The sequence below is a fragment of the Engystomops pustulosus genome, chromosome 8 (assembly GCF_040894005.1).
Source record: "Engystomops pustulosus chromosome 8, aEngPut4.maternal, whole genome shotgun sequence".
NCBI lineage: Eukaryota > Metazoa > Chordata > Amphibia > Anura > Leptodactylidae > Engystomops > Engystomops pustulosus.
In genome coordinates, this window is record NC_092418.1 from 16,297,929 (window position 1) to 16,312,381 (window position 14,453).

The window sequence follows — 14,453 nt, forward strand, 5'->3', positions numbered from 1 at the left end:
GCTGTAGGCCAGTGAGGAAAAGGGGGGGGGGAGTGAAGAGACCCCACCAAATTATCATAACGGCAGGATAGGACAATAAAGACGGACTGTATTATACTCCAGGGCTGCACTCCCTATTCTGCTGCTGGTGCAGTCACTGTGTACATACATGACATTACTTATACTGTACTGATCCTGAGTTACATCCTGTATTATACCCAGAGCTGCACTCACTATTCTGCTGCTGGTGCAGTCACTGTGTACATACATGACATTACTTATACTGTACTGATCCTGAGTTACATCCTGTATTATACCCCAGAGCTGCACTCACTATTCTGCTGCTGGTGCAGTCACTGTGTACATACATGACATTACTTATCCTGTACTGATCCTGAGTTACATCCTGTATTATACTCCAGAGCTGCACTCACTATTCTGCTGCTGGTGCAGTCACTGTGTACATACATGACATTACTTATCCTGTACTGATCCTGAGTTACATCCTGTATTATACCCCAGAGCTGCACTCACTATCCTGCTGCTGGGGCAGTCACTGTGCACATACATGACATTACTTATCCTGTACTGATCCTGAGTTACATCCTGTATTATACTCCAGAGCTGCACTCACTATTCTGCTGCTGGTGCAGTCACTGTGTACATATATGACATTACTTATCCTGTACTGATCCTGAGTTACATCCTGTATTATACCCCAGAGCTGCACTCACTATTCTGCTGCTGGCGCAGTCACTGTGTACATACATGACATTACTTATCCTGTACTGATCCTGAGTTACATCCTGTATTATACTCCAGAGCTGCACTCACTATTCTGCTGCTGGTGCAGTCACTGTGTACATACATGACATTACTTATCCTGTACTGATCAGAATCATCTTGGGATAATGTAAATGAGACTTTTTTTTCAAAATCCGGATAATGACTGTATATCGGCCATAATTCCAGAGTCCATGGTGTTGTGTCACTACTATCCCATTGAGTAATTTAGCATATTTGTGATTAAAATAAAACACACAGACTGATTTATTATCTTTATCCATCCACCTTGTGATCACAATTCTACATCTCCACGTACAGAAGGCAGCAGCAGAACAATTGAGATCAATAACCTAACGCCACAGCAGCAGTAGTGCAGTACCTCAATATATAACCACAGCTTCATTAGGTTTGGCTCATTTGCAGCGGCCACAGACGGATACTGATCCATTTGCAAAGTTATTCTACATTCTAGAGGCAATGGAGGAGAAATATAGACGTCTACAACAGCAGAGATCTCCATTAAATGAATTAAAATGGCTCAAAATCCCGATTCTTGAGATGTTGTCCTTGTAGAGGACAACGTGTGACTGTGCTGGGACAGAATGAAATCACATTTCCTATTAATAGCCGCATTTCCTAAGCCTTATCCAGTGTAGGGATCTATTTCCAAAGTAGTGCAAGATAGCTGTGTGGTTCATCACATGCTACAACCCTTCCTCCTCCATTATTATCGGAGCATTCACAGGTCCGGCAGGCCGGGGATAGGGAAACCGCTGGAGAATTGCTCTACTTCCTCCTTCAAGGAAGAGATCTTCTCCTTATATTTATCATCCGATAATAACTTGTCCTTAAACTCCTTTAGGGTCGCCTTGGGGTTCATGTCACTCTGGATCTCCAGAGTCAGCAAGATGCCTAAAAAAAACAGTAGTGACAGTGACCACCTGAGATTACATGGAAACCATCAACAAGCTGGATTGTTGCAGTTGACAGATCTTAGTCTTTCCTCATTAACACGTGACTAAGTAGAGATGTAAACATGAGGAATCTTATGAAATACAAGATATAAGAACAACCACTGACCTTGGTGAATGAAGTGCGCAACCTTTTTAAAGTCCTCTTCTCTGAATCCTCGAGAAGTAAGGGCAGGGGTGCCAAATCGAAGGCCACTAGGACGAAGGGCACTTTTGTCACCTGCGGCGGGTGCAGATAAAGAATTATTTAAGCCAAACTCACAGAGTCGCCAACATTTACCAAAACAGTGCAGTGTGTACCATCTGCAGTTGCCTGTGTTGTGTGCAGGGGTGCCAGATTCTGGAATTGTGGTGCCCATTCATGAATCTGGCGCCCCCCCGGGCACCGATCCAGCAGAGTGCACCAACTTTTATTTTTTTTTTGGTGCACCTTTAAACATAGAGCATGCAATACAATTCTGTTGGACACTGCATGAGAAATGAGGCGCACGACCCGACTGTGCACCAGAACGCCCCTTTCACTGCAGAATTAGACACTTAATACCTGTGCAAGCAGTTTGCACTATAAACAATGTGCAGTCAGACAGAAAACTGGTGCAGGGGCTTTAATAAAATGTGGCCCATTGAGTATAACTTGCTAGGTGACAAGACACTTACTCATCACCTAAAGAAGGCCCTGTACCATAATATAGGGAAGTGATAGGGACGCCCCCTTAACATCTGGACCCTCAACAGACATAAATACAGCATATGGCTAACACATTCTCTCTCTTGAGGGTCCACAGACTGTATAATCAGATGTAGAAAAGATAATGCCCTGAGATGCCTACGTGGTTGGATGATTGGCTGACAACAACCGTGTATCACCCAGAGTGCAGATAATAGATACTGCTCAAAACATTCCGGCAGGTAGTCAGCGCTAACTACTCACATCATTTAACTCATTGTTCTGGGATTACACCTATTTTAATGCACATACCGAAAGAGATTGTTCTTTTAGTTCACACAATAAACATATCCTTTAGTTCTCCAGTTATTTGGAGACAAAACCAGGTTGAACACATAGGGGATAATGGAAAGACTTGCAGCTGTTGTGTGTGCTGGACCATTCATGGTTTTGGCTCTGAAGACCCAGCAGAGATGTGAACGAGTCCTTATTGTGTAATCACACTAAAGGCGCTCATTGCCTGACTCATTACTATAGAGCAGTGATGGGCAACCTTTTGAGCTAGGTGTGTCAAAATTTGCCAAAAAAAACGAGCATAACTCGGGTGCAAAACCTAATTTTGTAATAACATGTCCAGCAGCGGCCTCCCTTTACTACTAAAATACCCCTAGCGGCCTCCCTTTACTACTAAAATACCCCTAGCGGCCTCCCTTTACTACTAAAATACCCCTAGCGGCCTCCCTTTACTACTAAAATACCCCTAGCGGCCTCCCTTTACTACTAAAATACCCCTAGCGGCCTTCCTTTACTACTAAAATACCCCTAGCGGCCTCCCTTTACTACTAAAATACCCCTAGCGGCCTCCCTTTACTACTAAAATACCCCTAGCGGCCTCCATTTACTACTAAATTACCCCTAGCACCCTCCATTTACTACTAAATTACCCCTAGCGGCCTCCCTTTACTACTAAAATACCCCTAGCGGCCTCCATTTACTACTAAATTACCCCTAGCACCCTCCATTTACTACTAAATTACCCCTAGCACCTTCCCTTTAAATATAATATAATAATAAACTTATATACTTACCCAGTGATGTCTTCTTCCCTGTAGCTTTACTGCAGGCGGCTCGGCTCCTCCAGGTTGCACCGCGCGCCTCGGGTCACGTGACTGACGTGACTGACGTGACCTGACGTCAGGTCGCCTCAGTCACGTGACGAGCAGCGCGCATTGCAGCCTGGAGGAGCCGGAGGAGTTGCAGAAGGTGGGCGGACCAACGCGGCGCCGGACAGGTAAGCAGGGGGCAGAAACACAGGGACGGGGGCGGGACATTACCACAGGGGCAGCACATTACACAGGGGCATTAACACAGGGGGAGCACATTGCACAGGGACAGAAACACAAGGACGGGGGCGGGACATTAACATGGGGGCGGGACATTAACATAGGGGTAGCACATTACACATGGAGGGGGGTGGACAGCGGGCGCTGGGCGGCCGCGTGTCAGCAAAAATGACTACGCGTGTCAGTGCTGACACGCGTGTCATAGGTTCGCCATCACTGCTATAGAGGAACAGCTCCAGGTTAAAGGTTTATATAAGGATTCTCTATCTCCGTCTCCATGCCGGGCGCTCACCTGGGCAGGTGTTCTTGTTACAAGCGATAGCGCAGGCTTCAAGGACCTTCTCCGCTCTTCCTCCATCCGTCTTCTTGTTCCTCAGGTCAACAAGAATTAGATGATTGTCAGAACCTCCTGTGTAGAGACAAACCAGAAGTTTTTAGTAATATCTACATATTTCACTGTAAATGGGATAAAAAGACAGCCAACCTGTTCAATTCCCAATGTAATGCAAAGTTTGAAAGCTGCAGAGGACTTCTTATAGCTCATTTGTAGCACATACCGCCCAATTTTCAATGTTCTATTTTTTCCCATGGCATCTAACACGCTGCTGAATTTGCATGAGATAACACTAGCAGAGTCTTCAAACTGTGCATCCCCAGCATGAAAACATTTCTCCACTTTTGACAACCAGAATAGTTGGCTCAGTGTCAACTTCCTTCCTAGTAGATTGTTTTATAAATTACATATTCATTTGCTTTCCTCACCAGTGACGATGTGATAACCCACTTCTTCCAGTGCTTTCGCCAATGCCTTGCAATTGGAGACAACCTGTGCCTGGTATAACTTGAACTCTGGGCTCATGGCTTGCTTTAGGGCCACAGCAATACCTGCAATAGATCACACATGTCATGTATATAAATGGCCCGACAGCCACGGTCAGGCAAATTAGCTGGCCCTAACCTTGACTACCATCATTACGGTCATCAAAGATGCTAAGAGTAACTGCCTCCCATACTGACAGCATCATTACAATAAGGGGCAGTAGTCCTAGCAGGGACTCCTAGTATCATAGATGACCATGGCTCAGTGTGCACAGGTCCCTCACCTGCTATAGCGTGATTATGGGGTCCGCCTTGTAGGCCAGGAAACACAGCTTGATTAATAAGACTCTCGTAATTGTACAAGACTTCCTTCCCCGTCTTTGGATCCACACTACGGACTCCTGAAGAAGAAATCGCGTCAGTTCAGGAAGTATGAACCCAAGTCTCCAAGTTAGACAACTTACCCTTCCGGTAGAAGATCATGCCAGCCCGGCAGCCGCGCAGGGTCTTGTGTGTAGTAGTGGTGACGATATCACAGTGTTCAAAAGGAGAAGGCACCACACCGGCCGCCACTAGCCCGCTAATGTGCGCCATGTCAGCCATTAGGATAGCGTTGTTTTCATCCGCAATGGACCTCATCCGGGCGTAATCTAGATTCCGGGAGTAACAGCTAACACCTTAGGGTACAAAAAGATTTTGTTACACAAAAGAAACTTTCTTGAAAAAATTAGTAATGATAATGGGGGTTGTAGTATTCACCAGCGATGATGAGTTTGGGATGAAATAATCGAGCGTTTTCCTCCAGTCTGTTGTAATCTATGTAACCAGTGTCTGGATTCACCTGTACATGGGATAAAGCAACGTAAACTGAAATGCCGTTTTCCTCCTCACATGCAGCTCACTAAATGGACAGGTCACTATTATAATTATATACTTCAGCTCCTCATGTACATAGATATAGCCATTGTGTGTGTGCCTAAATAGTGCCTTACCTGTCCTTAAGTTTAAATGAGGTTGCAGCCCATTCAATAGTCGAGCTGCAATACCAGAAAAAACCAGTGGACAGGTGTGGTGCTGTTTCTGAAACAAAGCCTCTGAATCTTTCCAATCTCATGCAATCCCTTTCCACTTTCACCCTACTCACCTTGTATGGCATAGATTCAAAAAAGATAGATGTTGCTGAGATTTTCTTCTTATCAGTCATGAAGCCGTGGGTAAGGTGCCCTCCGTCAGGCAGGTCCAGGCCCATGATCCTTCCATGAGGTTCCACCAGGGCAGTGTAAACTGCAAAATTTGCAGGGGAACCTGGCACCAAAAAGAAATATGTTTTTTTTTTATCCTGTAAACCTTTGGGTTAGGCCTATTGTCCAAAAATGAGTGTAATACAATTTACCTGCATCACACTCATAAGCTCCCCTAAATATATGGCCCGAACACTCAGACCAGAACTGAACTGACATGCCCGAGTTCAGTTCCGGTCTTTAAGCATTCAGACGAGCTTATGATACTCATGGACAATAGGCCTTGAGCACAGAGATTTGCTGCAAAGTTGGAGGGGGAAAAAAATCAGGTTGGTGTCAATTCCAAAAACAACCACAAACACTTAGTGACTGCATGTTATCCCTTCATGGCCACTCACCCGAATACGGCTGAACGTTCACGCCCCATTTCTGGGTGTCCAAACTGTACGCCTCCAGAGCTCTCTTCTGACACAGCCTCTCCAGCTCATCCACATGCTCTGTGCCGCCATAGTACCTGCCAGGTAACACATAGGAGGTCACATCAAAATCCACTACAATGTATAGAAGAGACCAGACTACACAAGATGTATTTGTAGCCTGTAAGCATAGAGAGACACAAAGGCTACATGGAGGCTGTATACACATTACAGGGAGGGACTTTTAAGACACTAGAAGACTGAGTGTCTTCTATTTGTCATTACATTGCTCCTCTTTAAAGATCTTTGCGCCCGATTATACAATTGCGCCTATATGGGCGCAAATAATAGCACAATAACACGCCAATCCTGACCATGCTTAGGAAAGGCAATGGTGTGATTTAAAAAGGTGCACAAAAACCCTGCATTTGACAAAGAGCCAAAACAACAAATTATGAAATGACAAAGGATGTGCGAGAAACAACCACAAAATAAAAAAAAAAAAAAGCTCAGAGAAGGGGGAAATAACATAGGTGTCCACGGACCAGTGAAAAAAACAAAACAAATGGACAGAGAAGAGAATGATTCAGTGAAACTGAGGGTGCAGGCACATGTGGCGTTTGCGTTGCGTTTCAAGGGGAGAGGCTCATCCCAATAGCATATGCTTTTCCAGATGTGATCAGGCTGAGCCCTGTCTTCAGGTGTTTGCATTGTGGTGCACTTAAAGAAGCTGAGATGCGATACCAAACACAACCCGTTGACAGGTGTGGTGCAGTTTTAGGCTTTTCCTTTAGGGCGCTGTCCCACGTTGCGTTTGCAGACGCAGACAAAACCGCGCCCACCGGGGCGGTCCGATCGCATCAGCGTTTCTATGGAAATGCATGCGATCGGGTACGAGCCGCCGGTGTTTTGTGTTAAATTAATGCAAAACACCGGTGGCTCGTTCCCGATCGCAGGCGTTTCCATAGAAACGCTGATGCGATCGGACCGGCCCGGTGGGCGCGGTTTTGTCTGCGTTTGCAAACAGCGTCCTTAAAGTGAATAGGACAGGGCCTGCACAGCTGCTTTATTACGGACAGAGTCATCTACTTCAACATGCGTCCTCTGTATAGCAGCTGAAATGTGGGGGTGGGGTGACATATGGCACCTGGTGACCGGCTTAGCATTTGTTCTGGCCCTCTGGATAGGCCATTATGACTTTTCCAAATGCCCATTTCCTTATTTATCCAATAAAGTGATTGTTTATGGTATCGAAAACTACTGGTATCAAGGGAATGGCGGAACGCGGCACTTGTGGAAGAAGCGTTCCGCCATTTCCTTCACTGTAGCGTTTCTCAATGCTATAAGCAATTCTTTCAGGTCTTTCCACTGCAAACTGAGTCTGATGAAGGTTGATTTGCTGACCACAACATACAATCTCACTGCAACAGTGTGTCTGGAGTTCGTATTCTATGTACAATATAAGGCGTGGGGCCCTCTGCACCTGTAAAACTATTTTGCAAAGTGAGCAGCAGAAATCCGATTGCCTATTCCATTATACAGGCTTCCTTTTATAGCTCCACGTAAAATATAGTTAGCATTCCCTTTAAGGGACTAGCTATTTCTGTGTGAAAGCTGACACGCTGCATATGACGTAGGAGCAGCCCCGCCCCCTATGAGGACACCTCTCACCTCTGTCCAGGGTAACCCTCTGAATACTTGTTGTTCAGACAAGACCCTAGCGCCTGCAGCACTGCGCAGCTGGCAAAGTTCTCAGAAGCGATGAGCTCCAGACCGTAGCGCTGCCGGTGCTTCTCCTTGCGGATGATGTCGTATACCTGGGAAATAAATAAAGAACATTAATATTCAATGCAAAACATACCAAATCCTGTAAACACAGTCCCATTAACCATTCCTGGGTGAGCAGGACATCCCAGCAGGTCATATCTGCATGTCTCTGCATAGCAGTGCACTGGCCTTAAAGGGGTATTCTCAGATCTTTTATTCATTATATATCAGTGCCATACATTGCATAGTGGCTGTAATTGGTATTGCAGCTCAGCCTTATTTATCAAATGAAACAGAGTTGCAAATTAGACACGTGATGAATGGAGGTAATGTTACTTGATTTCAATGAGGTCGGTTACACTCTTACCCAACGGTAGGGCCCACTGGCAATTCTCAGCCCCGCGTGCTGCTAGTCCTACAGGGCCAGAAGTCATTGTGTGACATTCAGTCCACAAATGATCTGAAGTGACTAACAAGACCAGGGACTGGTCACATGCACAATGAAAGGAACGTCAAGCTATGCTGGGTCTTCACAAAAAGAAAGTACAGGCGGTCCCCAACTTACAGATGACTCCCTAGTTACAGACGGACCTCTCAGCCTACTTAGTAAATATACCTGTTCATACAAACTCACATACACAAACCCACAGAACCTATACCTGGGGTATACGTACATGTCTCCAGGTATATTTAACCTTGAGACTGTCTGTATGGATTTTTGCCTCATATTGCACAATCTGCTACCTAGAATAGGTTAATAATAATTCCTTTATTTATATATAGAACACAGATTACGCAGCGCTGCACAGAACTTGCCAACTCAGTCCCTGTCCCCAATGGGACTCACAATCTAATCAACCTACCAGTATGTTTTGGAGTGTGGGAGGAAACCGGAGGACCCGGAGGAAACCCACACAAACACGGAGAGAACATACAAACTCTTTGCAGATGTTGACCAAGGTTCTAATTGCCCATACATTCTAGTGTCAAATTAAATAGGAGAAAACCCACTTCAATATTACACCAATGGGATACAGAACCGGAGATACTGTATCCACTGTGCAGCCAGCGATACAGTATATACAACTCACATTCCCAACATTAATAGTGGATATCTCTGATTCTGTGGCACAATTTTGAAGGGGGTTTTCTTTTTATTGTGACACCGGAAGAAAATTAAAGGAGAGATTCTCCTCTTTAATATGACTTCAGAACTGTGTGTCTAGGTGCCATAGTAAAGAAGTTCCTCCTACATGCACCCTCGGCATCTGTAGCTGGATCAGGTAAAAGTTAAAGAACTCCAAGAAGAAGATCTGGACAGTCAGGCACCAATGACCCTTGGTTATGAAAGGGTTACATGGTCCCAATTCTTACCTCGGGGTCATTGGTCTCCAGGGGCTCCAGTACCATCTTGTTATGAGATGCCCACAGGTCGCTGTGCCCGCCGTTAGTCATTAGGGAGTGCGCCATCGTCCTGCAAAACTAGAATATTTATAAAATATTAAGAATCTACAATCTCTGCTTGCTGTCAGTTCATAGACCTCTGTATCCAGTCTAGTGGTTGTACCTTTACTGATACAATGTAGCAAACTATAAAGAAAGGAGCTCGGGAAATAGTGAGAAAGTGACTTACCTCAGAGGTAGGTCTCCCCTGCAGTGTCCTCAGAGGTAGGTATCTCCTGCGGTGTCCTCAGAGGTAAGTGTCCTGTAATAAGCAGGGAGCAGACTCTGACGGATCAGACAGCACAAAAAACAAACTTTATATATTAACTTTTCAAGGGCAGAACATGGGGAGAGAAAGTGTCTCGCCAGGGATCAAAGGTCACCGAGACGAAACAGCCCAGACACAGGGGAGGGGCGGCCTCACCTGACACCCAGTGACCTATAACCCCGGGACCCTGGTTCTTACCTCCTTCCCGCCGGGTCTCTCACTCTCCGGCAGCCGCCCCGGGTCTCATGCAGGACGCACTCCTTACCGTAATACCCGGCACCCCGCCCAACCAATCACAGACAGTCACTCACTCGCTAACATCCAATCATGAAGAGGCAGGGCAGGCGATTATTGGTGGCCACTTCTACACGCCGACCAATCAGAGGACGGCACATTTCCCGCGCTTGGGTTTCATAACCTGCATCATGACAGGAGTGACAGAAGAACAAAGAGACTCAAAGCGGAAAGTCTTCACCTCACATAACCCCGAGCACAGTGCACAGAGTATAATATACAGAGCACATAACGCCGAGCACAGAGTATAATATACAGAGCACATAACCCCGAGCACAGAGTATAATATACAGAGCACATAACCCCGAGCACAGAGTATAATATACAGAGCACATAACCCCGAGCACAGTGCACAGAGTATAATATACAGAGCACATAACGCCGAGCACAGAGCACAGAGTATAATATACAGAGCACATAACCCCGAGCACAGAGTATAATATACAGAGCACATAACCCCGAGCACAGAGCACAGAGTATAATATACAGAGCCAGAGACATAATATAATACACTGAGCTGTAGTATAATATACTGTGCCAGAGACATAATATACACAGAGCACAGAGGTATTGTCTAATATACAGAGCCAGAGACATAATATAATATACACAGAGCACAGAGGTATTGTCTAATATACAGAGCCAGAGACATAATATAATATACACAGAGCACAGAGGTATTGTATAATATACAGAGCCAGAGACATAATATAATATACACAGAGCACAGAGGTATTGTCTAATATACAGAGCCAGAGACATAATATACACAGAGCACAGAGGTATTGTCTAATATACAGAGCCAGAGACATAATATAAACAGAGCACAGACCTATGGTATTATATACAGAGCACAGAGGTATTGTATAATATACAGAGCCAAAGCTATAATATATTATACACAGAGCACTGAGATATAGTATATAACACACAGAGCACTGAGCTATAATATATTATACACAGAGCACTGAGCTATAATATACAGAGAGCACTGAGCTATAATATATTATACACAGAGCACTGAGCTATAATATATTATACACAGAGCACTGAGCTATAATATATTATACACAGAACACTGAGCTATAATATATTATACACAGAGCACTGAGCTATAATATACACAGAGCACTGAGCTATAATATACACAGAGCCCTGAGCTATAATATGCACAGAGCACTGAGCTATAATATAATATACACAGAGCACTGAGCTATAATATAATATACACAGAGCACTGAGCTATAATATAACATACACAGAGCACTGAGCTATAATATATTATACACAGACGACTGAGCTATAATATAATATACACAGAGCACTGAGCTATAATATACACAGAGCCCTGAGCTATAATATACACAGAACACTGAGCTATAATATACACAGAGCACTGAGCTATAATATAAACAGAGCACTGAGCTATAATATACACATAGCACTGAGCTATAATATACAGAGAGCACTGAACTATAATATACACAGAGCACTGAGCTATAATATACACAGAGCACTGAGCTATAATATACACAGAGCACTGAGCTATAATATACACAGAGCACTGAGCTATAATATAATATACACAGAGCACTGAGCTATAATATACACAGAGCACTGAGCTATAATGTAATATACACAGAGCACTGAGCTATAATATACACAGAGCACTGAGCTATAATATACACAGAGCACTGAGCTATAATATACACAGAGCACTGAGCTATAATATATTTTACACAGAGCACTGAGCTATAATATATTATACACAGAGCACTGAGCTATAATATATTATACACAGAACACTGAGCTATAATATATTATACACAGAGCACTGAGCTATAATATACACAGAGCACTGAGCTATAATATATTATACACAGAGCACTGAGCTATAATATACACAGAGCACTGAGCTATAATATACACAGAGCACTGAGCTATAATATACACAGAGCACTGAGCTATAATATATTATACACAGAACACTGAGCTATAATATATTATACACAGAGCACTGAGCTATAATATACACAGAGCACTGAGCTATAATATGTTATACACAGAGCACTGAGCTATAATATATTATACACAGAGCACTGAGCTATAATATATTATACACAGAACACTGAGCTATAATATATTATACACAGAGCACTGAGCTATAATATATTATACACAGAGCACTGAGCTATATCATACACAGAGCACTGAGCTATAATATATTATACACAGATCACTGAGCTATAATATATTATACACAGAGCACTGAGCTATAATATAACATACACAGAGCACTGAGCTATAATATATTATACACAGAGCACTGAGCTATAATATACACAGAGCACTGAGCTATAATATACACAGAACACTGAGCTATAATATAAACAGAGCACTGAGCTATAATATATTATACACAGAGCACTGAGCTATAATATACACAGAGCACTGAGCTATAATATACACAGAGCACTGAGTTATAATATAATATACACAGAGCACTGAGCTATAATATAAACAGAGCACTGAGCTATAATATATTATACACAGAGCACTGAGCTATAATATACACAGAGCACTGAGCTATAATATACACAGAGCACTGAGCTATAATATACACAGAGCACTGAGATATAATATACACAGAGCACTGAGCTATAATATATACAGAGCACTGAGCTATAATATATTATACACAGAGCACTGAGCTATAATATAATATACACAGAGCACTGAGCTATAATATACACAGAGCACTGAGCTATAATATAATATACACAGAGCACTGAGCTATAATATACACAGAGCACTGAGCTATAATATACACAGAGCACTGAGTTATAATATAATATACACAGAGAACTGAGCTATAATATACACAGAGCACTGAGATATAATATACACAGAGCACTGAGCTATAATATATACAGAGCACTGAGCTATAATATATTATACACAGAGCACTGAGCTATAATATAATATACACAGAGCACTGAGCTACAATATGCACAGAGCACTGAGCTATAATATAATATACACAGAGCACTGAGCTATAATATAATATACACAGAGCACTGAGCTATAATATATTAAACACAGACGACTGAGCTATAATATAATATACACAGAGCACTGAGCTATAATATACAGAGAGCCCTGAGCTATAATATACACAGAACACTGAGCTATAATATACACAGAGCACTGAGCTATAATATAAACAGAGCACTGAGCTATAATATACAGAGAGCACTGAACTATAATATACAGAGAGCACTGAGCTATAATATACACAGAGCACTGAGCTATAATATACACAGAGCACTGAACTATAATATACACAGAGCACTGAGCTATAATATACACAGAGCACTGAGCTATAATATATTATACACAGAACACTGAGCTATAATATAATATACACAGAGCACTGAGCTATAATATACACAGAGCACTGAGCTATAATGTAATATACACAGAGCACTGAGCTATAATATACACAGAGCACTGAGCTATAATATACACAGAGCACTGAGCTATAATATATTATACACAGAGCACTGAGCTATAATATACACAGAGCACTGAGCTATAATATACACAGAGCACTGAGCTATAATATATTATACACAGAGCACTGAGCTATAATATACACAGAGCACTGAGCTATAATATAACATACACAGAGCACTGAGCTATATTATACACAGAGCACTGAGCTATAATATACACAGAGCACTGAGCTATAATATACACAGAACACTGAGCTATAATATAATATACACAGAGCACTGAGCTATAATATACACAGAGCCCTGAGCTATAATATACACAGAACACTGAGCTATAATATAACATACACAGAGCACTGAGCTATATTATACACAGAGCACTGAGCTATAATATACACAGAACACTGAGCTATAATATACACAGAGCCCTGAGCTATAATATACACAGAACACTGAGCTATAATATAATATACACAGAGCACTGAGCTATAATATACACAGAACACTGAGCTATAATATAATATACACAGAGCACTGAGCTATAATATAATATACACAGAGCACTGAGCTATAATATAACATACACAGAACACTGAGCTATAATATACACAGAGCACTGAGCTATAATATACACAGAGCACTAAGCTATAATATAACATACACAGAGCACTGAGCTATAATATACACAGAGCACTGAGCTATAATATAACATACACAGAGCACTGAGCTATAATATATTATACACAGAGCACTGAGATATAATATACACAGAGCACTGAGCTATAATATATTATACACAGAGCACTGAGCTATAATATATTATACACAGAGCACTGAGCTATAATATACACAGAGCACTGAGCTATAATATACACAGAGCACTGAGCTATAATATACACAGAGCACTGAGCTATAATATACACAGAGCACTGAGCTATAATATA

General features: G+C 42.5%; 1 protein-coding gene across 3 annotated transcripts; it reads right to left on the reverse strand.

Moving 5' to 3' along the window:
• Positions 1–1,024: 1,024 nt before the first annotated feature.
• On the reverse strand, positions 1,025–10,020 carry SHMT1 (serine hydroxymethyltransferase 1). 3 transcript variants are annotated; one of them, XM_072119900.1, is made up of 13 exons: positions 9,899–10,020; positions 9,623–9,694; positions 9,364–9,463; positions 7,894–8,039; positions 6,205–6,320; positions 5,710–5,870; positions 5,325–5,406; positions 5,030–5,242; positions 4,850–4,966; positions 4,509–4,631; positions 4,039–4,155; positions 1,846–1,956; positions 1,025–1,677 (listed from the first exon to the last, which is right to left on the reverse strand). In XM_072119900.1, the coding sequence occupies exons 3-13, from the start codon at positions 9,457–9,459 to the stop codon at positions 1,505–1,507; spliced, it is 1,455 nt and encodes a 484-aa protein (XP_071976001.1). In that variant the 5' UTR covers positions 9,460–9,463; positions 9,623–9,694; positions 9,899–10,020; the 3' UTR covers positions 1,025–1,504. The 3 variants fall into 3 exon arrangements, with proteins under 3 accessions (XP_071976001.1, XP_071976000.1, XP_071975999.1); XM_072119899.1 differs by having other exon boundaries at positions 9,364–9,471; XM_072119898.1 differs by lacking the exon at positions 9,899–10,020 and having other exon boundaries at positions 9,364–9,471; positions 9,623–9,847.
• Between the last annotated feature and the right edge of the window lie 4,433 nt (positions 10,021–14,453).